The following is a 27,278-nucleotide window of genomic DNA, read 5'->3' on the forward strand; positions in this document are numbered from 1 at the left end:
GCTTTGATGTGCAGGAGAAATGTTCAAAGGATCTCTGCCCCGTCATTCTCTGGACTAGCAGAGATAGAAACCTTAATGTCATGGCACAACCTATACAGGAAATTATGAGAATTTCCCTTTTATATTCAAAACGATGATTTCCATTTTTGCAATTCCGTACATATTAGGCTATGACACTACAGATATTATTATATATAAATTTATCATTATACTGTAATGTCAAATTAACAAGAATTTGTTTTCTACTATTCTATTACTACATCCTCTGAATAATTCCTTAAATATTTGCACTATAGAAATGCCACTTGTTTAAGTCATAATTTAATAGCATATTTCATAATCATTCCTTGCCTGACAGATTAACCACAGATCACCATGCCCTTGTTATCTCGATGGGCCTGAGAGGTACAAAACTGGTTTTTCCATCTAGTACGTCGGTGTAGGTGTGTCCCTCCGCAGTATAACATCTTAAACCTAAGTGATTGATATGTTAGGTGCACACATAGCCAGGTGAGAGACACGGCAGACACCTCCGTACATAGAAGAGTGAACTTAGGGGTAAAATGGCATCTCAAGGAATTCAAATGCCATCCAGCATGGAAGTACCAGATATTCCCTACGGACTTGGGGTTTTCAGAACACTTCCCTATGCATTTATTATTCCTGAGCTGGTAAGTTACATATTCTAGTTTTACCGTGTCTTGAATTTTCTTCTAAATTCTAAGGAAGAACTAAATATTTAGCAAGCCTAAACAAGTCTACGCTCAAAGTTTCCTTTTATACCTTACTATCCCACAGTGAAGAAGTTTTACAGTGATACTTTACAGGTGCTGATGTGCCTGTCTGTCACCTGTCTATATACGGTATATCAACTACACTTACTGGATCAGAAATGGAATTGGAAACTTTAGCATTTAAATATCATTTGTATTCTCTTCAGTGGTGGATTTTAAGAAACTGAAGAAATTCGTACAAAATATAGTAAGAGGTTCACTTAAGGATTTCTATCTTAAATGTAGAGGTCAAATGTCCATACAGAACACTATCCAGTACTGGCAGTAGAATAATAAAAGTAAAGAAACCATTCAAATAGGATTAGATTAATAAAATAGCACGCACAGCTGTTAAAGCTACTGTATCAAAGTATGTTGATTGAACATTTTGCCTGCCTTATATTTGTGGTGTAGAGTAATTGACAAAGTATATGCAGAAGACATATGGGCAAGGATGTGAATGGAGGACTAGAAAGGGCAAAGATCCAACCAGTGATCATGACAATCTGGTTGGATTACCAATGTGTTCTTGATTATTGGAGGCAGGGTGGGATGATTTCATGGTGATCAAGACACATCTATTGATCCAAAATGGAATCGGTATGTCTAATAAAAGACACCAGTTTTGAAGACCGACTTTTCCCGATGAAGGGGACGGATTGTGCCTGAAACGCGTTGTGTGTTGAATAGGTCAATTTTTCTTATCTGACCTGGGTGGTTCCTGATTCAGAGTGTGCCACATGGATGCCACTCATTAAGCAGAAATGACTCCCCTGTTATTTCAGGCATCAATCAAATAGTTGGTATCTGCATACCATATATTTAGCGTTCTTGATTTTTACATGGTTTTTTTGCATTGATCACAAGAACACAAAGTAATTAAACACACATTCATTCTTTCACTGACCCTCTTTTCTGTAGTAGCTTCATAAGCTAAAGACTACTGGTTCTGTACAGTCACCAATTTTCCTCTGGAAACTCCCTGCCCTGTCCTTGTCGTCTCATATGAGCCGGTTTTCCATCTTCAGTCAGAATAGTATTAAGTTGACTTTGCCATCAGCATCTGTCAACCCAGAAGAAAAAAAGCTCAGGTGGAGATTCTTTTGGAAAACTGTAATTTAGGGTTGGGACAATATATTGTCAATAGTTAAAATATCCTTGAATTATTGACTGTGCTTTGGCCAGCAGTATGTTGACCACACTATCGGATGTCACGCCATCACCTTGTGTGGCACTGTCCATTTCTTCTAAAAATAGTTTCTATGAATCTAAGGATGTATTAATAAAGGCTCTTTTATTTAGGAAGTCTTATAGCATGTATAGAGGAGTAAGAATCAGCCATTGGATCAAAAGAGACCAAAACATCTATCCCAGCTGACACATAAGAACTTGATCTTAGCATCTGATGAATACAGTAACGTGTAGTGACCCAGTATGGGATAAATTGTAGCACACAATTATGTTTTTTTTCTACTTAAATATAGTCAATCTTAAAAATGTGTGGTTGTAAAAAGTTCTTAATAGTTTAGGACTTCATGATTTTCAAGAGCTTCTTAGGTTAAGGTCGCCATACACATTAGAAAGACATAGGTTGATGGTCGAATAACCATTGGACGAACAATCTTCAGGTCGATCTGGCAATGTGGCCATAAACATTTCACTCCATATTGGCCATTAGAGTTATGCAATCTGAATGAACAATCGTCCTCAAAAAGTTATTTACAAAAGATTGCTCGTAGTGACTATTATGTGAATATTGTAAAGGAAGGGACCACGTATCAAAATCGGAAGTCTTTTAATTTTTATTTTTTCTTATTCAATATTGTTTATCTTTTATGTTTGTTTTTTTAATTACCATCTATTGGTGAGACAAAAAAATATCTGCATACGTTCTGTAGTTACAATTTCAAATAGTTGGTATATAATTATAGAAAATTGCATATTAATTGAGCATATTAAGACTTCATTTAGGATAAGTTGTTATCCGGAGTGGATTGTTAGGCGATGTGATTAAGATGCTGAAGTTCTTATACCGTGCTAAGTCATGTCCTCTATTGTGACATCAACACATTCATATTTGTCATCATCGGCTGATTTCACTTTTTTCATTGCCTCGTAAAAAAAGGAATTGGATCTGAGAAATTTTGGGTTGGAGAAATTGGAATGTCACATCTTGTGCTGTATGTTACACGTCGATGGTGGTAGCATCCACATAAAATTAGTAAATGTATGCCAATACTCTTTAAAGGGAGCCTAGAGGAAGATATCCAGTCTGTAGAGAGCATCTTATAAAGCAGGATATGATGAGCAGATAAATATGTAGCTTTATGGTAAAAGATTGTGTACAATTATTATTTAGATTTTTTTCATTTTATTTCCTGCTCATTTCAAGCTTAGGAGTCCAGCGGGCGGGTCCTAGTTACTGATTGACAATTTTCTCTGCATGCACATTTATTCAAGGGTACACTTATGTCACTCACTAATGATAATGATAAATAAATGCCTCCCACGTGATAAAAGAGAACAAAAAATACTAAGACATCACATTGCGAAATAAATTCTGCTCTTCTTTCTTCAAGTAATAACCTCCATAAATCTTAGGCATCTTGTAACTTCACTATTATTGGTTTCCAATGACAATATATCGTTCTGATCCTCCAGGTGATTCAGTGTTGTCAATGTAATAAGTAGTGCCAGCCAGATTGTGTATTTATCTTGGCACCGTATGAGCGCTTTATGATACGGCTGGTCAAAGACAGGAAGCCATGACCCCAGCGATGAAAGACTGGATTGCTAAATACTGAATAATGATGTGATCTTTGGCTTTAGAGATGCTTTCTTTTTCTATTGAACTAATTGTTGGCGTGTTTAGGTGGTGCAAGATCTGGTCTACAAAAGTGATGACGTATGTAAAGATAATGACAACAGAAAAGAAATGTGTTTGAATGGAGCTAGAGAACAACCATTGGCCACCTAGATCTTCTGGGGTACTGCATACCTTACCAACCCCGCACCTCCATACTTCAAACATCTTTGTTTGTCAATGCCCCTTCCTATAATTTGCAGGTTTTTAGAAAGCTTATCTGGTAAAATTGACAATATAAGTACAGATACTATTGTGTAGCTCTTTAAAGAACAATCCACGAGATCCCTTTATGACCCCAAAGCAGTGCTCCAGCAGCAAAATAATCACATTTCGAAGTTGTGTCTGAAAGTGCACTAGGGTGTGACGATGCACTTCTAGCTTCTCAGCCTCACCCTGTATTTCCCCACCACGCAGCACCCTTCTCTGGCTGATTGACAGGTCTTTGCTCTGGTACCAGCCAGTGACCTGTCAAGCGGCCAGTGAAGGGTGCTGCCATGTAAGGAGCTGTAAGTGCATCAATGCTCTTACAGACACAATTTCAAAACTTGTTTTCTTGCTTTTAGAGTAGCACTTTGGAGTCATAAAGCATCGGTTAGCTTATCTTTTAAAGTGCCCCACAGTCTCATAAATTATTTCGAGATGGGGATTAAAGTGTCTGAGAGGTTCCCTTTAAGATCCCCCTGGGTACACAGGGACCAGAGTAGGTTAGTGGGAGACACCATCCTCTATACATGTTGCTACTAACTTTTCCAAATGTAATTGGTACTTTCCTGTAATTCAAAGTAACAACTACTTTATGTTTAGTGAATAGAACTTTTTATTGGCGGGATCGTAATCTACCCAGTAGTCGGCTGTAACATTGCCAAATAATCAGCACTTTTTGTGTTACTTAAATGTTTTAATGAAATCACTATATAGACAGCAGTAGCAACATAAAATTATGGCTCCTTTGTATAAGCTAGTGTAAGGGTGTATTACAGTCCCACATATCAACTAATTCACAAAATAAGCTGCAAAACCCATAAATGATTGATCTGCTGACATTTAGCTGAAGTCATGTTTTCAGGCTGGCCCGCACTTTGCGCTCCCTACTGAGATGAGCACACCTTAGCTGAAACATTTGGTGGCACACCTTGTGTCTCACACCCTAGGGAAAGGACACAGGTCCAGAAATAGTTTTAGTTATGAACTGCTTTTATTGCTGATCTGCCTTGCTCTTTTAATGGTAGACATAGTGGCATCAGCAAGAGAATTTTGTAACTTCTGTTTTTTTACATTGAGAGTATTTAAAACTTTGCATATTTGCCAAAAACGGAAGCCCCAGCAGATCTTATATATATTAGATTGATGCTAAATGTCTTTGAACTTGCCTGAATTGGGCAGGAAGTCAAATATGTATCTGATATTGTTGATGATGGGGCTCTGTTCAGACCATGCTCTGTTCCCCCCGGAATGTACCTCTGATAGAATTAATGTAATGAATTGTAAAATATGTATGTACTGGGTATCTATTTTTTTAACCATATTCCTTAATATAGAGAAGCACGCTATACTAGACTTTCCTATAAAATAAAAAAAGTCTTTGATGCACACAAGGCTAATCTGAATGTCAAAAGTCTTTTTGGCATATCCCACATTCTTGGAGCCATATGGATATGTTTGGTAGCTATGCTAGAGCATACATCCCCCTAAAAAAACAAAAACTAAAAAAAAAGTCTGCCTAGAGCCAAATATTTCCAATGGCCATCAATGAATGCTTTTTTAGCTCTAATGTTGGGTCTTGGCAGCAGAAGGCTCCTGTGATGGCCAAGTATGTGGTCCTCTTACTTTGGGAACCCTTCAGCTTTTGTTGGGCTTTGTATACATCATCTCCACCCATTCACATTTTTTACCTTTTAAACATTAGGTGGATAGAAGTTATGTAAATAACATTGAACCGAAGAAATTGGTCCTGTGGTACAATCCACTAGTGTAGATACTCGTCGATCTTAGAGTGAAAAATCCTCATTAACTAGACATTGTAGTTAACTTTCCCATTGTGATAAATTGTTCTTGTTTCCTGTAATTTTTATTTCTTGCCCTATAATTATTTTCATATATTCTCAGCCAGTTTTTCAAGAACAGGAGAATGAACAAGACAAATGACAATAATGGGTGTGTTACTGGAATTTTGGGTGTACTTTTTGGCAGGCTTTTATGAACAATGCATAATATATCAGCGAGAAAAGAAATATTTGAACTAATGTTAACATTTTTTTTAAAGAATATCCTCTAAAATCAAAAATGACAAAATGATATCTGGAAATATTTTAAGTTCAATTTTGCTATTCTTTTAGGGTGTTACAATTGTATTCAGCCATTTCTTAGCTTTGTCTGATTTGATCCCCAATATATTTCTGGGGTTTTCAGGAAAACTTACCAATTTTTACCAGTACATAACTGTACAATCAGCAAATCTGAATAGCTGCATTCATTATTCCAATATTGCTACGTTACACAGCAACTGGTTGGCCACCACTCACTACATAAAACAGTTCAATGTGCAATATTTCAGCTCTGGGGAATAAACTGCTGGATGAGTTATAGACTGATTTAGATGATCAGAAACACATAATAATAATAATAATAATAATTTTTATTTATATAGCGTCAACATATTCCGCAGCGCTTTACAAATTATAGAGGGGACTTGTACAGACAATAGACATTACAGCATAACAGAAATCACAGTTCAAAATAGATACCAAGAGGAGTGAGGGCCCTGCTCGCAAGCTTACAAACTATGAGGAAAAGGGGAGACACGAGAGGTGGATGGTAACAATTGCTTTAGTTATTTGGACCAGCCATAGCGTCAGGCTCGAGTGTTCATGTAAAGCTGCATGAACCAGTTAACTGCCTAAATATGTAACAGTACAGACACAGAGGCTATTAACTGCATAAAGTGTATGAGAACATGATACGAGGAACCTGATTATGTTTTTATTTATATGATAGGCCACACAGGGATCGTTAGGTTAATTCATTGAGGTGGTAGGCCAATCTGAACAGATGAGTTTTTAGGGCGCGCTTAAAACTGTGGAGATTAAGGATTAATCATATTAACCTAGGTAGTGCATTCCAAAGAATCGGCGCAGCATGTGTAAAGTCTTGGAGACGGGAGTGGGAGGTTCTGATTATTGAGGATGCTAACCTGAGGTCATTAGCGGAGCGGAGGGCATGGGTAGGGTGGTAGACTGAGACCAGAGAGGAGATGTAGGGTGGTGCTGAGCCATGGAGTGCTTTGTGGATGAGGGTAGTAGTTTTGTACTGGATTCTGGAGTGAATGGGTAGCCAATGTAATGACTAGCACAGGGTAGAGGCATCGGTGTAACGGTTGGTGAGGAATATGATCCTGGCTGCAGCATTCAGGACAGATTGGAGCGGGGAGAGTTTGGTAAGAGGGAGGCCGATTAGTAGAGAGTTACAATAGTCCAGACGGGAATGAATAAGTGAAACAGTAAGAGTTTTTGCAGAGTCGAAAGTAAGAAAAGGGCGAATTCTAGAAATGTTTTTGAGAAGCAGATAGGAAGAGCGAGCCAGTGATCGGATGTGGGGGGTGAATGAAAGCTTCGAATCAAGTATGATGCCAAGGCAGCGGGCATGTTGCTTTGGAGTAATGGTGGAACCGCACACTGAGATGGCAATGTCAGGCAAAGGTAGGATAGTAGAGGGAGAGAACACGAGGAGTTCTGTTTTTGACAGGTTCAGTTTCAGATAGAGGGAGGACATGATGTTAGAGACAGCGGTAAGACAATCACTGGTGTTTTCTAAAAAGGTCGGTGTGATAACAGGAGAAGAAGTGTATAATTGGGTGTCGTCAGCATAGAGATGGTACTGGAAACCAAATCTACTGATTGTTTGTTCAATAGGGGCAGTATACAAAGAGAAGAGGAGGGGGCCTAGGACTGATCCTTGAACCCCAACAGTAAGGGGAAGGTGAGAGGCAGAGGAACCAGCAAAACATACAGTGAAGGATCGGTCAGACAGATAGGAGGAGAACCAGGAGAGAACAGTGTCCTTGAGGCCGATGGAGGGAAGCATATTGAGGAGGAGCTGATGATCCACAGTATCGAATGCTGCGGAGAGATCCAAGAGAATTAGCATGGAGTAGTGACCATTAGATTTAGCTGTTAGTAGGTCATTAGAGACTTTAGTGAGAGCAGTTTCAGTAGAGTGTAAAGAGCGGAAGCCAGATTGAAGAGGGTCGAGAAGAGTTATCTGAGAGATAGCGGGTAAGACGGGAGTGGACCAGGCGTTCGAGGAGTTTAGAGATGAAGGGAAGATTAGAGACAGGTCTTTAATTAGCAGCACAGTTTTGGTCGAGGGATAGTTTTTTAAGTAATGGATGTATGATGGCATGCTTAAATGAGGAGGGAAAAATACCGGAAGTGAGAGAAAGGTTGAATATTTTTGTTAGATAAGAGGTGACAGCCGGAGAAAGGGACTGGAGGAGATGTGACGGAATGGGGTCACTGGTGCAAGTGGTTGGGTGAGAAGATGCAAGGAGCCCGACTACTTCTTCTGTAACTGGCTCAAAGTCAGAGAGTGAACTAGATGCAGTGGGGGAGGGAGGACAGTGCATGGTATGCAGAGATTGGGAGATGATTTCCTGTTGAATGTGGTCAATTTTTTCTTTGAAGTAATTGGCCAGATCATCAGCGCGGAGATCCGTGGTTGCGGCTTGCTCTCTTGGGTTGAGTAGGGACCGGAAAGTGTCAAAGAGACGTTTAGGGTTATTTGACAGTGAGGTGATCAGGGTATTGAAATAGGTTTGTTTGGAGAGGTGAAGGGCAGAGTTGTATGTTTTTAGCATGAACTTATAATGGATGAAATCTTCGGGTAGATTAGATTTTCTCCACAGATGTTCGGCGCACCTGGAGCACCGCTGCAGGAAACGTGTTCGCAGCATGTGCCACGGTTGTCGCCATCTGTGCTGAGTTGTTCTATGTATAGGAGGTGCAGCTTCATCCAGGGCACTTTGCAGGGTTTCATTGTAATGCTTCAGAGCAGAATCAGGACATGAGATGGAGGAGATTGGGGCCAATGAGGACTGCAAGTTCTTCATAAGTTTCTGGGTGTTAATGGCCTGTATGTTTCTATAAGTGTGGAAAGTGGGGGTGACCTGAGCGGGATGGCAGTTCTTGATAGAGAATGAAAGAAGGTTGTGGTCAGAGAGCGGGAGAGGGGAGTTTGTGAACTCGTCCACTGAGCAAAGCCGGGAGAAGACAAAGTCAAGGGAGTTTCCATCTTTATGCGTTGGAGAGTTAGTATGCTGCGAGAGGCCGAAAGAGGAGGTTAGAGATAAAAGGTGAGAAGCAGATGGGGAGAGGGCAGAAGCAATGGGGATGTTGAAATCACCCCTGATAAGGGTCGGGGTGTCACAGGAGAGAAAGTGTGGAAGCCAGGTGGCAAAGTGATCCAGGAACTGATGAGAGGGGCCGGGGGTTACGATACACCACTGCCACTCGCATGGAGAAGGGGACGTAGAGTCTGACAGCATGGACCTCAAAGGAAGGGAATACAAGTGAGGGTACTTGGGGGATAATTTGGATGGTACATTTTGGTGAAAGGAGCAGACCAACCCCTCCACCTGCTCTGTTGTCTGATTTGGGGTATGAGAAAAGTGTAGTCCACCATATGAAAGAGCAGCAGCAGTGGTGGTGTCTGACTGCTGGATCCAGGTTTCAGTAAGAGCCAGGAAATTAAGAGAGTTAGAAACGAAGAAGTCATGGATGAAGGAGAGTTTATTATACACAGAGCGAGAATTCCAAAGGGCACAATTGAAAGAGACCGAAGGCATGCATGGAATATTAATAAGGTTAGAGGGGTTTCTGAGTGTAGCAGTTGGGAGGTTTGACTGGCTATAACATGGGGGGCCGGGGTTTGGAGAGATATCTCCAGCAACTAGGAGAAGGAGGATAGAAAAAGTGAGCAGATGCTTAAGTGATTTGTGAGAGCGTCTCTTGTGTTGGATGGTGGGACTGAATGGATCTGCGCTGTTAAGCAATGTGAACAGAGTGTGAGTGCTATACATAGGAGAGCAGAGGACAGAGGGGCCGATATGGATGGAGTGTAAAGAGTTTATGCAAGGGTGGTGAATGTGAGTGAATGCAGCAGCCAGGATATAGATTATACAAATACATATGGTGAGTATTTGTTCTGTTTCAAATGAATAGTGAATAGATTTAGTTTGTCTTACTTGTCTCCTGCCCTGTCTAACTGCCATGTTATAACTGCCGAGTACTTAGAAAAAAGTACTTTGAATAAATGTACAGGAATAATAGTGCACGAATGCACCCCTGCACGAATGCATCCCCAAAGTATGTCTACATTTATAGAAGGCTAGCTCTTAGATCTCACTTTTTTTTCCCCTCTCGTTACCAATCAATCTAACTCAGTTGAGACAGCAGGACACAATAAATGTAGTGATCAGATAAACAAATGTCCAGGTCTACATGGATCATAAACCGCTTTGAAACAGTTATGTGATCTCTCTGCATAAGGACAAGCAGAAGTGAGTTAAATATCTATAAACAAAAACAATTGCATAATAAGATGGCTAGCATATATAGATATATGCAGGATTCAATGCCAAAGATAGAATGACTCAGATACCATTCAGGCTGCTTGCTGTCAGGGAATGGAGCACTAGACATGCAGGATATTTCAGTTCAGAGAACTGTTCCAACATACTGTTGGAATAATGCAATAATGTAAAAAGGAAAATGACAGATTCCTGCCGGGTGATAATGCCAACGTCACTGGCAGATGTTTCACTGTAAGACAGATATTTCCAACTCTTGGTTCTGGTGGGCCACTCAATGTGAGTGATCGGCTTCATATTTGCAAGTTCAATGGCTTTAGGAAAGAAAATTCTGTAAAACTTGAAGAATAAACTAATAAAAATGAATATTTCCTCTATTGCCCGACATTGATAACATTTATGATTTTTTTTGTTACTTCTTAAAAGGTTTCTTTCACCTTCAATATTTAAATTATACCATTTATAGTGGACATTCATATAGAGGCTTATCCCCTAGAAAAATCATACCTATAATATAGATTATACTTATTTCATTAAAATGACGAACGTTTTATTGGATACATACATGAGGGGTTGTCAGTGCACCCTGAGCATGGCCGAGGCCTGTTTGCACTGTCCCACCTCCTCAATTACAGTTCTCCGCACCTCCCCTTTTTCTTGATTGATAACGCTAATTTGCCTTCAAATAGTTTAGAAAAAATGGTTTATCTAGAATGACAGTAACGCATTAAACAAGGTATATTGCAGTGTCAGTGTGCGCAGGGCTGAGCATTCAATTCAGGCAGCACTCCAAAGCGAGTGCTCTCAAGCAACATAAGGGAAGGTGTGGAGGATTGTAATTGAGAGGTACAACATGCACTGACTGCTCCTTTACGTATCCAATAAAACAGTATTTTATGTAGAAAAAAAATAAGTATAATCTATGCTAAAAGTATGATTTTTATTGGGGCTAAGTCCCCTATATTAACAGATAAATTGTTCAATTTGAGTTTTGGGGCTGATAGACAACTTCCAGTAGTGGTTAAAAGAAGCGACATAACACTGACCATGTACACACCAATATCATTTTGACATTGCTGAGCATTATGTTCATTTTATCGAGCACTTTTTAAGGGGAATTCTACATGGAATCTTCCTGAAAAAGACATTGTTTGCACATAGCCTTAGTGTACCTTGTTTAATCGCCTGGTTAGCAGTTGAACATTAATCTAATACTAGATAAACCTTTATTTCTAAACAAATAGAAGGCAGATTTTCATCTACTGGATTATTGCATTTCAATGAGTAATTTTGTATGGTACAATGCTTGGCTTATAAACTTATACAAGGCGTTGATATAGGATTCTTATAGTATATCTTCATAAAATGATACAGCAGATTGTAGCCTACCTTTAATGATATGTACCTTTAAGAACAATATTTGCATTGAAGATGATTTTTCATTGTAGTTCATGTATTTGGATAAATCTAGTATTATTTTTGTTTGATTCTTATTAGGAATAGATGTTTTGTGAGGGTGATCTCTTAAAGTGAGATCTATATGATTGCTTGTACCTGACCAAATATAAGCTGAGTGCTAGCTTAGAGGCCCAGAATGTATCAAATTCACAGAGACGATACACACACTCCTCTCTCAGTGATGGCTCACAACAACTGGTTTATTCTTAACAAAGGAACATACTAAAAGAACAGGAAATGGGGGAGGTCGAACAACTTCAGAATAGTTAGTGTCACTCTGATTGGTTCATTCCAAGCTTCATTTTCAACTTCACTTCCATATATGGTATTCAGTTGATTGTCCAATACCCATCAACTTCTTCACATTCCAGAAGTTCCTTCCAGTGTGCTGCTGATCAGGAAATAGACTCCATCTTGCTACACAATATCTGAACTGACTTATATAAGGTTTAATAATTGATTTCATTAGACATTTTCTCCTTCACAGTTTGATGCCATAAATGGTTGTAGAAGACTTATCTGGAAATAGGCACAATCGTCATCATCACTGGGCCCGTATGAGAGTGATTTGGGGTACAAGAAAGTTTTGCCTAATACACTTAACTGCTCATGTTTAGCTGTATGTGACCATTAAAGGAAACCTGTCATAAATTTTTTCATGTGTGGACCAATACCACCACCTTCCTTAGTGCCCGTGCTGCATTCCAGAAAGTTGTATATTATGTCCAGACTCCCATGTATATCTCTCAAAAAACCCTTGTGAATTGCTCCAGTGAGGTATGGAAATTCAGACGTTCCATTCCGATTGGCGTCATTGCATCAGCGTCTGTCCCTCCTCTCCCCTGCTAAATACGGTACTCCCGCTGTGATTGATGTGGATGATGTGTCCTGCATCATTCACAAGGCTGCAGGGACATCACCGTCTCTTGCAGGTGCATTTTGCGCTGATCTACTGTGGGCAGAGCCTAAAACCTGACTGCTCATGCGCTGGCACACGTCTCTCCGGCTCCTGCTTACCGGAACCATTTTGACCATATTGTTTTGTTCCCTGCTGATGGAATTAAACTTGATTCCGGCGGCAGTGAACAAAGCAATATGGGCAAAATGGTTCTGGTATGCAGAAGCCGGAGAGACGTGTGCCAGCGCATGCGCAGTTAAATATAGAATGAAACAAAAGAATTGATTCAACTGTTTGTTTGTTTTTTGCTAAAAGGGAGGTAAAAATGTGGTAAATTATTGCATCCCAATGTGCTGCAAATCAGTAAGGCCTCTTTCACACTTCAGTCTTTTGGCGTCAGTCTCAAACCGCCATTTTCCTCAAATAGCGGATCCGCCATTTTTTTTGTCGGGTCCGCTATTTTCCCATGGACATGCATTAGCGACAGATTGTGGTGGATGGTCATCCGTTCCATCCGCCATGCGACGGATCCGTCGAAATTTTGGCGGACGTTGTCTAGACATTAACGGACATTATAACGTTTTTTGTCTGCGCGGAAATGGCGGTTCGCGACGGATCCGTCGCATCCGCCATTCCATAGAATGGCCGCCTATGGGCGACGGATCCGTCGCGACCGTCATTTCGGCGGATGCGTCGCCCCAATCCGCTTTTTCAATTGCGCATGCTCCAAAAAGTAGATACTTTTCCCAGACAACCCCCAAGTAACTGATCTGTCAAAAAAACGGATCCGTTAGAACCGTTTTCTCAACAATTGTGACGGATCCGTCGATCCGTCACTATGTCGGAGCAGACTGACGCCAAACAACTGAAGTGTGAAAGAAGCCTAAAACACAAATGTTATTAGCATTTACCTCCCACAAGGAGTCTGAACTTTAGTTCGTACAGAATATTGCTATGTAGCTGCCATGTAGTAGGATTTTCCTGGGTATTATGTAGCCTAAATGAAGGAAGAAAACAGTTACTTTTTATGGATTCATCTGCAAAAGGAGAACAGGGTTGATTTTGAAGGCTTAATCTACTTGAAGAGAAAATAGCTATTTTAAAGGGTTAATTTACTAGAGAAGGGAATCTCTCCTTCTAAAGGGTTTATCTAAGTCTCTCAATACACACCGAGCCTACAACAGACACACTGTGGAGCTGTGGCAGGTTTTACATTTGTAACTTTTTATTCTAGCTTCCTACATCTCCTGATGCTTCATAATACACAGGAATCCATCTTACATTGCTTCTTGTATTGTCACTTCAATTAGGAAGGACACACAGATCTCCCATGTGTTGTTACATAGTCCTCCCACATGGTGGTATCTCCCAGTTCAGAGGCAGGAAGTCGCACACAGCTGTCAATATAGTGAGATAATAGAGAAAATATCTTCAGTCTATTAATCTTTACGGGACATGGCTTTTATTACTGAATTAGTGCAGTATTTATTTAACTTTCCTAATTATATATATATTTGAGGAGGGGTAATATTTTGGTTTCTCTTTATCGCATGATGTTTCCTAGGAAATGATAGAGTCTGTTGAACAATAGCATGTGATGTGAGCGCAAGTGAGCGCAAAAGTGTTGTTCAGCTGGGGCACGAAGAGACTACAATAATAATACAACATTTTGGAATCATCACACTGAAAGTTACTGCTTGTAATCACAAAGGGCCCTTATGGGGATGAGAGTCCTGGGCAATTGCCCAGTGTCCCACCTATTTCTTACGCTGGCCCCCTAAGAATACTCTTTTCATAATAATTGTGCATTGTAAGCAGGTTGCCCATCACTTGATATTTGTTAGGTGAAATTATACAGAGTGGGCCATTTATATGGATACACCTAAATAAAATGGGAATGGTTGGTGATATCAACTTCCTGTTTGTGGCACATTAGTATATGGGAGGGGGAAAACTTTTCAAGATGGGTAGTGACAATGGCAGCCATTTTGAAGTCGGCCATTTTGGATCCAACTTTATAAATGGCCCATCCAGGTGTATCCATATAAATGTCCCACCCTGTATTTTGTGCTGCATAGTGTATACAGGACTTGTGCTGCCGAGAACAATGGCAACCTATGGGCACTGATCGATCTATTACAGATCATTCAGTGTGCATCTGAAGAGGGGTCTGCCTGTGTAAAAAGACTATAAGATAACCACAAATTGGTAAATATTTATTGTTCGCTGTCATTTAATGACACATAATCAGGTGGTGTAAAGTCAAACTAAGTCATGGTTTTCATTGGGCTTTTCTATATGTGAATTCTATTTCATTCAGTGAGTTTGAGTTTTCTATTCTGACACTCTGACATCTTCCTTGGTCTCATGGAGAGTTCTTCTATCATAACATTTACATTGTTTATACTTGCACCAAATTTTTTTATACTTGCACCAAATTTTACTCGCTCCTGACTTCAAGCAACCAACATCTTGTTTGTTGCCACATTATTTGTTGCACTTATTTCTTGAGTTTGACAATCCTTTCCATTGAGTCAATGAACAACTCTCTTGTTGGGACCATGTTTTACTTCACTTAGACAAGTCCATCAGCTTTTTAAATTGTAATTCATATCACATTTCACAACGTATACAACATACATTAATAAGTAGATCTTTTAGGCCTGATTAATCTGTTGTATGTATACTTTGAAAATTCATGCCATAATGCCAGTATATAGCTTTTGGATCTCTTTTGGGATGACGTAACAAGAAATAAAAGTATCTAGTACAGAACTCATTCATTGAAAAGATAACAGAAATGTCCTAAGATGTCTTCAGTTTGATTGCTATCCAGTTGCTATGTAATCACTTTTTTTAGCTGAATCAAATATTGTCTGCACAACGTTTTTGTTCTGCCAATAAAACAGATAGCAACCGCTTTGTTTTTTTTCTTACATTAAAGTCTATGTGTAACGGATCATAATGGATGGTCAATTATGTCATCCAGTTTTTATTTACTATGGCATCCACTAGAAACAGAAGAAATCTGAATTTGTGAACAGAGCATAACACTTTACAAAGCTTTAACTCGTTCTACATCCCCCTAGTTTAATTATCAAATCCTCAGTGTTCTTCCTTCTTGCTGCTGAGATCTCACACTGCTCAGTACAAGCTTCAGCTGTCCGTCAGGCTGGGTGGTGGAGACTGAATGCACATGGTCAGATGAACATTTTCATTCCATATCTGGATTAATCTTAATATCAGGATTATACAACCATTCTGACTTGGATGTTCAAAGTATACACACCATTCTCATTAGGTCTAAGAGATCTATTTAGTAATGCTTGCAGTTTGTATTGTTAAATCTGAGGCCTCATCTGCTTTATGGTCAGTAAACGCTTCTTTAACTGCAGATTATTTTTTATGTTTAGACTTGCTCTGTGCTGCCACTTTGTATATCCCATGATTGACCATGACTATGATTTTCTGAACATTTAAAGAGAACCTGTCAGCATCATTTTGTAATGTAAAATGAAGACATAACTGTAATACTAATCATATTGATACCTTTGGTGGAGAAATCCGCTCTGCTGTTCTTCTTTAATCACCATTTAAAGCTGATTTGATTTTGGTGCACAGGGGCCGGACTGTGCTCCGGGTCATCTCCTCCCTGTCTGTGATTCCCCGGCTCCTCACCTGCCTCTGGTCATTGATTGACAGGTCACTGCTGAGATTTTAAACAGAGGAGGACGGTCATTTATAAACCGGAGGCAGGTGGAGATGGATCACAGACAGGAAGAAACCAACATAAGCTGGTGATATCTGTATACTTACGTCTCATCATTTCTGTACATTGCTCTGTATGTGGATAGCTTATCCTTCAACCGTCTACAATATTGCAGGCACAGTTTTCTCTCCCTAGGCTAGATTTTAGCCTCTTCCACCTACATAGTTTTCCTGTCGCTACAGGCTCGTGATCAGAAATATACTGTAAATTATTATATTCAGACAATTTTTGCTTTGTTATAAAGTCTCTACTGATGTAATGTAAAGTCATAGCTGATAAACACACAAATACAATACATTGAAGCAGTCAGCAAACTTTACTATGTACTTTTCCGCCTTAACTGATTAATTACATGCTAATGAGTAAAATGCTAAAGTAATGTTGCACCTGTTGTTACAAGCCTGCTTCCATCGTGGTGCTAGGAATGACTCACTTCTTATTTCGTGTTTGTACTATGAGTATCTTTCCACCCTTTTGCACACCTTCGTGTCATCCCATCTGCTACATACTTTGTTTTTGGTCAAGTGTTAATGCAAAAATGAATTGATTTAAAGGAATGTGTCCAGCGCGGATCTGTCGTGTTTTGGGTGTAACCCCCTCTTTTCTGGAATGCACTGATCTGATTAGTTAATTCTGTCCTCCTCACGTCACATATTTGCAGTTCCAGTGGATTTATTACAGTTATTGACTTATGCAAAAATGCCAACGTATTTGTTGTAAATGCATTTATGTCAAATAAAGGTAGAATAAAGATTGAAGGTGTTGTCTCTTCTCGACACCCTCTTATTAATTGCCCAAGGATGCTGCATAAATAAAAAAAGTAATTATACTTACCTCCCAGACCAGCGATGCTCCTCTGCTCTCTGTTCTGTCTCCTGCTAGTCCCCTCATAAACATTGTCACATGACCGCTGCAGCTAATCAGTAGTCACTAATTGGCTGCAGCCTTCATATTTCTGTTTGAGTGGAAGAAACACTGTTCTTCTCCAACATGAAATATTGGCTTAGAGTGGAGGAACTGAGCCCATCTGGGAAGTAAGTATATATTTTTTTAAATTTTTGAAGCACCCTGGGACTATTAATACTAGATACTAGGGTTGAGCGACTTTTACTTTTTAGGATCGAGTCGGGTTTCGTGAAACCCGACTTTCTCAAAAGTCGGATCGTGTGAAATCGGCCGATTATTGTGAAAAGTCGGGGGGGCCGACCGAAACACAAAACCCAATGCAAGTCAATGGGGATTTTTTCTCTCTCTCTCTCTCTCTCTCTCTCTCTCTCTCTCCTCGGACTGTGTAAATTGCTACATCCAAAACGGTAAGATGGCGTTTATACCCCCACCCCCTGTGACGCCGCAGAAAGCAAGACGAGACCTATGTCATCACGCTGCCCACACTCCTTCATTGGCTGAAAAAATGGCGGTTAAAGTGTCATACGAAACGCGACTTTGGCGCGAAGATCGCCGACCGCATGGCAGAACCCACACTGGGATCGGCTCGGGTTTCACGAAACCCGACTTTGCCGAAAGTCGGCTACTTATGAAATTGACCGATCCGTTTCGCTCAAGCCTACTAGATACCCCTTTAATAGGATTGTCCACTTTCCAGAATAAGTCCACTGACTATATACATGTCATCCTGCTGGCATTACATATTGTCCTTAGAAACAATGTATTTTCCATGTAAAACGTAAATGTGCTGGATCCTTCAAACAGAGACACCCTGTATAGCTACTTTATGTCCAGGGTTATTTATTTAAAAACTGGCAGCATTTTCCCCCCAAGCGCTAGATCAGTGAAGGGTTAAACAGTTTGAACATACCTAAATTCATGGTCAAGCTACTTTCACGACACAAAATAAACTTAGTATTATTCCCTCTAGCACCATAAGGCCAAGTTACTTTGGGCGCTTTCTGCACGTGAAGTGTTCCAGCCTCTCTGCATTGAGCGCTCTCTAATGCCTTCCGCTTGCCCTGAGTGACAGAAGTATGTGTCTCCTGGTTGGAGACTTAGAACAGAGGGGATGGGATAGGGAACATTTTAGGGTATTTGAGCAAATTGTCTCTTCAGAGAGGAAGACAAGTAGAACTTTAGTGCCACCTATATGTCTGGTGTGAGATCTGGTTTGGCTGTGTGAGAGCCGTCTGACTGGTATCCAAGGGGTAACTGCCAGACGCCTCTCACACAGCCAAACCAGATCTCATATTTGCACTGACGAGGGGCAGTACCCTGAAACAGTGTCTGCAAACTGAGATTCTGGATTTGGCTTTTATCCTAAGTCATGTGACAAGGCTCGTTAAAGGGTCGACATTGACATTTAAGATTGCTACTTCCTATAGGTGGCATTAGAGATCTAGTCCTCTTCCTCTCCTTTCCCAGAGGAGCATTGCGGCTTTAAGTCTCCTCATCTCTGCATGCTTAACAGGGTATTTGAGGACATTTCACACATTTAAGCAAATTAATCCAGTGCTTAATCCAGAGTCAAAGGTCTTGATTCATCAAAGCAATTACGACAGTGCAAAAGACTTATGCAAAATTTTGGAATTAAAACTGCAAAACCATGGCAAGTTTTGGTAAAACAGCGTGACAAAGGAAGCATTAGTAGCGGTGCACAGAAAAACTAGAGCTGGTCTGTGTGCATGAGGCCTTATTTGAATTTTTGTAGATCCAAGACATTTATAAAAAGTGATTCTCTCCTCTAGTTACGGAATATAATATTAAAGATCCATTTTTATGATAGTCTTTCTGTAAGACCCGGTGGATATATCCATATACAAGCGAACGTGCCTAATGTTGGTGATTTTGGACCTTTTATTTTCATTGTCCTGATCTACAGGGGTCTTTGGGGCACAACGTTTGGATTTTTATGACATAACTTATAACTATAGCATTTAGTGTTACCCCAGGCCTTTATGTTATAATAAATGTTTGTTTGATGAGAAGAAACATTCAGAAAAATCTGATCATGTTTAAACAGTCCAGGAATGCTGCGGACTCTCAGCTGCTTCACCTCGTGCTGCTACCAACCCCATAAACTCAGTAGCAATGTCACTGTGACAAGGGGCTCATACTGTATAAAGATAAGCAGACGGCTCTCATTTCACTTTTATGGTTCAGCCGATCATTTTTCTGCTGTAGTACATATGATTTACTAGGTAGGAAATACCGGACATATCTACAGTACACATGAAACTGCCATTTAAAAAGGGCATTGCTGCATACCAGCGAGTAAAAGAATAGCCAAGTTGATGCCGTTATATTTGACTGTCAATAACGCAAATCTTTACTTTTTTTGTCATCTGATACCAATTAAATGATTGACAGAATTGCAAAGTACTTTATATATTAAATTAAGAGACCACCCCATCAAATCCCTGTCATGGGCAGCCCAATCTCCAGACCTGGACCCCATTGAAAACCTCTGGAATGTAATCAAGAGGATGATGTATAGTCACAAGCCATCAAACAAAGAAGAACTGCTTACATTTTTGCGCCAGAAGCAGTGTGAAATACTGATGGAAAACATGCCAAGACGCATGAAACCTGTGATTAAAAATCATGGTTATTCCACCAAATATTGATTTCTGAACTCTAAACATTAGTATTGTTGTTTCTAAATTATTATGAACTTGTTTTCTTTGCATTATTTGAAGTCGGAAAGCACTGTTTTTTTTAATTTTAACCATTTCTCCTTTTCAGAAAAAAAAATACTAAATTTATTGCTTGGAGATTCAGAGACATGGTGTCAGAAGTTTATACAGGGTGGGCCATGTATAAGGGTATACCTAAATAAAATGGTAATGGTTGGTTTTGAAGTTGGCCATTTTCGATCCAACTTTATAAATGGCCCACTCAGGTGCATCCATATAAATAGCAAAGTATATCGTGGCACAACTGTGTTGGTACACAAATAGGTTCCCCAAACCAGTGAATGTATATAGTATAAATTTGGCAACTCAACGTAAGGATCCGTTGCAAAAAGAAATTTTTTTATTGCAGTACAGTAATATAAATGTTTCTGTCTACACAAGACCTTCCTCAGTAAACCGACTGCTTCAGAGAGACTGGTAGAGAGAATTTCAGTATCAAGCGTAGTTCTACGTCTAGTGTGAATCACTTTGCATAAGCGTCCCAGTAAGGTATAAGGGGTATTCCCACGATATACGGGGGTGCGGTGGCGTATCTAACGCGGTGTCCGCTGCTGGTTAGACCTTATTCACTCTACCAGTCTCTCTACACCCGTAGTTTAATTTGGGAGATAACCCTTACAAGTTGAGTGCCAAATTTCTATTATATCCATATAAATGGCCCACCCTGTAGGATAAATGAACAGTTTAACTTTTACTCAAAAATATACCTATGAAGATAAAAATCAGACAAACTGAACATTTTGCAGTGGCTCTTAATTTTTGCCAGAGCTGTAGGAGACTAGAATGTGCTCATAAAGCAGTTTTACCTTTTGTGGGTAATGAGGGAACTACAGGTGCCTCTGAATGATGTATTTCAAGTGTTTATTAATGTTAATGTTGATGATTATGGCTTACAGCCAATGAAAACCCAAAAGCCATTATCTCAGTAAATTAGAATACTTTATAACACCAGCTTGAAAAAATTATTTTCAAATCCGAAATGTTGGCCTACTGAAATGTATATTCAGTAAATCCACTCAATACTCGGTTAGGGCTCCTTTGGCATCATTTAGGCCGGTTTCACATTCGCGTGCAGCTCGTCTGCATATGGCTGCGTCCTGCGTCGTCCTGTGTACCTATCTTTAATATTGGGTACAACGCATGTGCCTGCATACCCAATGTTAAAGATAGGTACGCAGGACGACGCAGGACGCATGCGGAAGTGTAGGAGGAGCTTAAGGAAGGAACTATGCAGCCATATGCAGAAACGCAAGTGTGCACTTATCCTTACTGCATCAATGCGGCGTGGCATGGAGGCAATCAGCCTGTGGCACTGCTGAGGTGTTATGGAGGCCCAGGTTGCTTTGATCGCAGCCTTCAACTCGTCTGCATTGTTGGGTATGGTATCTCTCATCCTCCTCTTGACAATAAGAGGTTAAGGTCAGGCGAGTTTGCTGGCCAATCAAGCACAGTGATACTGTTGTTTTTCAACCAGGTATTAGTACTTTTGGCAGTGTGAACAGGTGCCAAGTCCTGCTGGAGAATTAAATTTCCATCTCCAAAAAGCTTGTCGACAGAGGAAGCATGAAGGGCTCTAAAACTTCCTGGTAGACGGCTGTGCTGATTTTGGTCTTGATAAAACACAGTGGACCTACACCAGCAGATGACATGGCTCCCGAATCCATCACTGATTGTGGAAACTTCACACTAGACGTCAAACAGCTTGGATTGTGGCCTCTCCACTCTTCCTCCAGACTCTGGGACCTTGATTTCCAAGGTCTAGTGTGAAGTATCCACAAGGTTTATGGAGATGGAAATGTCATTCTCCAACAGGACTTGTCACCTGTCCACACTGCCAAAGTACCAATTACTGGTTTAAAAATAACAGTATCACTGTGCTTGATAGGCCAGCAAACTCACCTGACCTTAACCCCACAGAGAGTCTATGGGGTATTGTCAAGAGGAAAATGAGAGACACCAGACCCAACAATGCAGACTGCTGAATGCGGATGACTTTTGGGTTTTCATTGGCTGTAAGCCATAATCATCAACATTAACAGTAATAAACACTTGAAATGCATCACTCTGTTTGTAATGACTCTATATAATATATGAGTTTCACTTTTTGTATTGAAGAACTGAAATAAATTTACTTTTTGATGATATTCTAATTTTGTGAGATGCACCTGTATGCTTTTGCCCTAGTTTTTCGTTAAATGACAAGTAGGTTTAAGGGTATTCACAAGAGTTAATAGGTCAGCCAAATAACCTTGTGTCCTTTATTATCTATGAACTATATCTGGGCTCATGCCCAACATTGCATTTAAGGGACTCGCCCGCCAGCACATAGCATTGCTTTGGCTCCACACTACATAGATACTCCATGAGCCATTACACGGTTCCTCTCTCTGGTCTATATTATGGGCTATTGCTTAGTAGAATCAATGCTGCCATGAAACAACATTCAGTAGGATGAGCTATCAATTATAACAGGACCCGGACATGATACTTTCTGGCCATTAGGCTGTTGTTTCTGCAGTTTTGTCTCAGTGCCAATGTCAGATTTTGGATATGCTGCCACAACTTTTTGAAAGGGAATCTGTTATCAGGTTTTTACTACCTCATCTGAGAGCAGCATCATGTAGGAAAAGATACCCTGAATCCAACGATGTATCATTTAGTTTACTGGGTGCAGCAGTTTTGACACAATCAGAATTCTTAGATGTAACATGAAGCAGATCTGAGAAAGCTAGCCCCACCCACACCAGTGTCTTTGTGTACATAGTCTATAGACAGTGATCTGCTTATCACAGGATGAGGTGTGGTCAGATGACTGCTCACAGCAATGATAATATCCTAGTGATAAAACCCTCACATTATAAGTAGAGTTGAGCGAATATGTGTGGAATCGGTCACCAAATCTGAATTTGCCATATTAGTGCCATATTGGTACCCTATTCGTGCCGAATTTATGTTTGATGATCAGTCCCAAGCACATTCAGTAATTTCTACTCCCATTGACTCCAACGACGTTCAGCTGAGTTCAGCAAATATTGCAAATTCAATATTTGCCACCGATCTTAATCTGAATTGAATTTTGAAAAATTTGCTCAACTCTAATAATAAGTAAACAACAGCACACAGCCTGAGAAGTGGTGCACTACTGAATTCAGTGTTTTAACCCCTACCCCATGCTATCCTCCTATTACAAAGCAAAAACCTGCTGACAGATTCACTATAAGGGAAGATCCCTTAAACTATAGCCATTTTTTTCTTAGCTTAGGCGATGGCTAGATGTCAACTTTATTGTTGCACTGTCTATTGATATTATTTAACGTGCTACAGCTTCTTTGCTTCTTTCCAGTTGCATGAAATTATGCATCCATTACCTAATTGTTAAAATCAATAAAAAGTGACAGTAAAGCCCGGGTCTTAGATATAGTTTCAGGATCCTGAAGCAACATACAGTATATTCATCTAGATTTGTATGTATGGTAATATACTATGAGAAAGCTGAGTTGTCAGGACTATTTTTTCCTGGCCTTGAGTAGAGCAGCACAGTCAAGGTGAATATTCTGCTATAATCCCTATTTAGCATTGGCTGCTCCTCCCTGGCCGATAAGTCAGTGGGTGCACACCCTAAATGAAATATTTATAGTCACACCTTACCAAGTTCTCACACCCAAAAGAGAATTCTTGTATGGTGATAAAGTTTCATGCTTGCGTCATCTGTTTTACTACGTTGATCATGATATGAACAACGAACGGTACTTGTCAGTCTACAAAAAAACATAAACTGTCTTTTTTTAGGATTTTATCGCCTAAAATACAACCATAAATGGATTTCATTCACAACATTTCTAAATAACAACTGCGGTAACATAAAAAGTACTATGGTCTTTTGTTGGTTCCCATCCTAAGAACCATAAACCATCCACTATCTAAGGTTCTTACTGGTACAATTCTATTTTGCAGATATTTGGAGCATGGGTCTGGATCCTGGTTGCTGCTACTAGAGTGTGGTATTTCACAAGCCAGGGATGGGTCATGTACGTCGCTGTATCTTCCTTCTTCTTCTCTTTGCTGCTCCTGATGGTCTACGTCTTTGGTTTTCACAGAAACAACTGTGGTACATGGAGATTAGTGGTAAGAAAGTCTTCGCCTTTTTGTAGTACCGCAAAATGCCGCAAAGTCAGATGTTTTCCCATCACTATTGATAGTACATATATATTGTGTAAGCTCTGCCTAGTTTGGACTGCACTGATGCCATATATTGGACAATATTAGTTCAACATAGAGATTAAATGTATAGCCTACCACGCAAAATATTATTTTGCTTCTATGACTTAGCCAAGTACCTAAATGACTACTAATGCTCCTATAGTATATACATGTAATAATATAGTTGTTGTTTGCTTCTTAGGACGTTATCTATCATGGAATTGCTGCAATTTTCTATCTCAGTGCTGCTGTCCTGCAAGCTAATGCAACAATATATTGCGATACATTAATACCAGGTGCCTTAGCCCCGTTCAGACAGTGCACTATCGTATATTATCACTTGAATGCTGCAGCTACGGTAAGTATGCCTTAAGATGATGTTAGCTATATCTTATTTGTAGACAGATATTTCAGGGTGCTATGTCTCAACCGCAATTTTTAATCCACCTTTTGTTTCTTATGACACCTGTACGACAACAGACAATGATACTTAGAAAATATATCAAATTCCAACAATTTTTCTTGAATGATATGCATACAGTTTAAATAATAATAATTAAAAATTAGATAATTTATGCAGTTGGTATTAATTATATATATATATATATATATATATATATATATATATATATATATTATCAGTGTGTTGCCAGTGTGTTCTATGTATCCCACGAAATGGGGCAGAATTATGTATATTCATGTAGTTCACCAATTGGGGTCGATTTACAGTAAATATAGAATAAAATTGTGCATTGTGTTGACTGAAGCTAATTTATAAGGGATAGGGTTATCCTCTGATGCTGTTATGTACCCTAGAATGTTTTCCACCACCTATATGCTGCTGTGGGGATGTTAGTATGAATTGTCCTTTTTATGACATAGTGTCTTAATAGTGCAGCATTGTACTGTGTCAGCACGGTCATTAAGTCTTCAATTAATGGGAAACAATAAATATTGTACAATTATAGCCTCCATTGCCATCTGTTCTATTTAGGACATTTTTATCTATTATAGTAAACTTGGGTATAGAAACTGATATATGGTCCCCTAGATACAAGGCTCTAGGATTGTTAGGGCAATAACATTAGTGGTGTCCTTATTTGTTCTACTAAAATTAACACACTGCTAATTTTGCCAAAAAATGCTGGTATAAACATCACATTGTAAACTTAAGGTGTAATCTTTATATTGTTTGGTGTACTACATATATTCACTTTTGGCTTGGATAGTCTAATAAAACTTAAGTATTAAATACTCTATACTCTGCAATGCCTTTCTTAAACTGCATTCTTTTTAGAGTGATATTTAAAGGTGTTGTCTGGGCTTCTGGTACAAGTCTGCAGTCATTGTAGGTGGCTGCAGACTATTGAATCCTCACAGTGTATACAGTGCAAACTGTCAGGATTCTCTGGTCTGGACACCAGGAGTGGTGCGCGTGCAAGTGAACTGAGCCTAACCAGACACGTCTAATCTTAATGTGGCCGGAAATATGTAAATCACAAACTTGCGGTTACATGACCGGCTGGTCCAGTGCCGGTACCAGAGAATCCTGACAGCGCACAATGTGCACACTGAGGATTCACAAGTCTGCAGTCACATAGAATGATGGCAGACTTGTACCCCAAGACTGGACAACCCTTTTAACTAAATACTTTGTTCAGACATTTCACAGAAATAAACTAATTTCACAATATGTTTTGTTCCAGATCTTTGCTTTCCTGACAACACTGATGTATGTTCTACACAGCTTCCAGTCCTACGTTCACTAAACGGCTACAAGAAGACTCCTAGATTATTTTGTGAATGTACAGATTAGACGGGGTTCCTCAATGTGACAACTTGAAATGTCCCCATCAACCCTAGAGTATATATAATAATTCTGAACATTGGCATGACCGTGTAAATGTCTAGAATTCAAAATGTATTTTTTATATTAGATCTCTGTTAATATTACAGCAGAACGAGTATGTTCTCTTTGGTATTAACAGACCTGGGGTGTATCCTTTGTTTTATAAGGCATGCAGGCCAAATTATATACCTCCTAATCCCGGAGCTTGGTTGATGCATATGATGAACCAGGCTATGATAGATCGACTAGAATGCCATTCTGCAGAATATTACATGAAAAGTATTACTATGACATGATTCTGTTGGAGCGCTGTTCGCTGTATTATGCTCTTTGACATCATTATATTTATTTTTTTTCATACTTATTGCTCTTACTATTCTCTCTTCAGCTTATGTAATAAAAGCAGAAATGTCTTTTCAATACTTCCAAATTATTGTGTTTTTTACCCTGTTTCCACTCATTGAAGATGTCCAAGATGCAGGCTGTAGAGAAATAATGACTTACAATGGCATTGTGACAGGTTAGAGCATGGCAACATGCGGGTATATTGGATCGGGTGATATTGTTGATGGGGTATGCACACAATAAAGGGATTTTCAGCCTGCACTTTTCTTTTGTTTCCGTGTAATGTGAATATTAGAAGATTTGAGAAATTCTTGGGATAGGACTTCTGAAAACTACTATGATGCCAATGACTACTATGATAATAGAACAGCTAACAATTCAGTATGGATATTATACCATTATATTCATTTGTGAATTCCTAGTAGTTTATTTATGGGAAATTCTATATTAGCTGCATGATTGTCTATATCTAATAGAAGACTACAAACAAAGGTAATTTCTTAACCCCAACACTTCCTTGAGTATCCATTAGGATACTTCAGAGTCCCATTTATAGACTAATGACTTCATGGTGCCCACTGACTGTGAGTTATAGAGTAACCGTCATTTTTATTTTTATTTCAGAAATCTGTAAAATCAGTGTTCAGCGAATAAAGATTTTCCTATTACTGAGATAGGAGATGACAGTTGGTGCGCAAAAGACTTTATGGAGGGGGGAAGGTGAACGAGACAGGAGGAGCTAGAGGCACATGGAGCACCCCCAGGCGCAGGGCCACGGGGTACTCGATACCGGGCCTCTCTGTCTCAGTTCTGGGGTTGTCACGGTGGCTAGACCCGGTCCGTGACCCTGCTAAGGGGCTTCCAATGAAAGATGTGATGGTGGTGCGTGGTGC

General features: G+C 39.6%; 1 protein-coding gene across 1 annotated transcript; it reads left to right on the plus strand.

Annotated features, from left to right (window-relative positions):
* Positions 1 to 491: 491 nt before the first annotated feature.
* MALL (mal, T cell differentiation protein like) lies at positions 492 to 26,462 on the plus strand. The gene is made up of 4 exons (XM_077282890.1): positions 492 to 671; positions 23,946 to 24,116; positions 24,394 to 24,549; positions 25,898 to 26,462. Exons 1-4 carry the CDS (start codon positions 564 to 566, stop codon positions 25,958 to 25,960), a joined length of 498 nt encoding a protein of 165 aa, XP_077139005.1. The 5' UTR covers positions 492 to 563; the 3' UTR covers positions 25,961 to 26,462.
* The last annotated feature ends 816 nt before the right edge of the window (positions 26,463 to 27,278 follow it).

The sequence above is a fragment of the Ranitomeya variabilis genome, chromosome 2, assembly GCF_051348905.1.
Source record: "Ranitomeya variabilis isolate aRanVar5 chromosome 2, aRanVar5.hap1, whole genome shotgun sequence".
Classification (NCBI taxonomy): Eukaryota; Metazoa; Chordata; class Amphibia; order Anura; family Dendrobatidae; genus Ranitomeya; species Ranitomeya variabilis.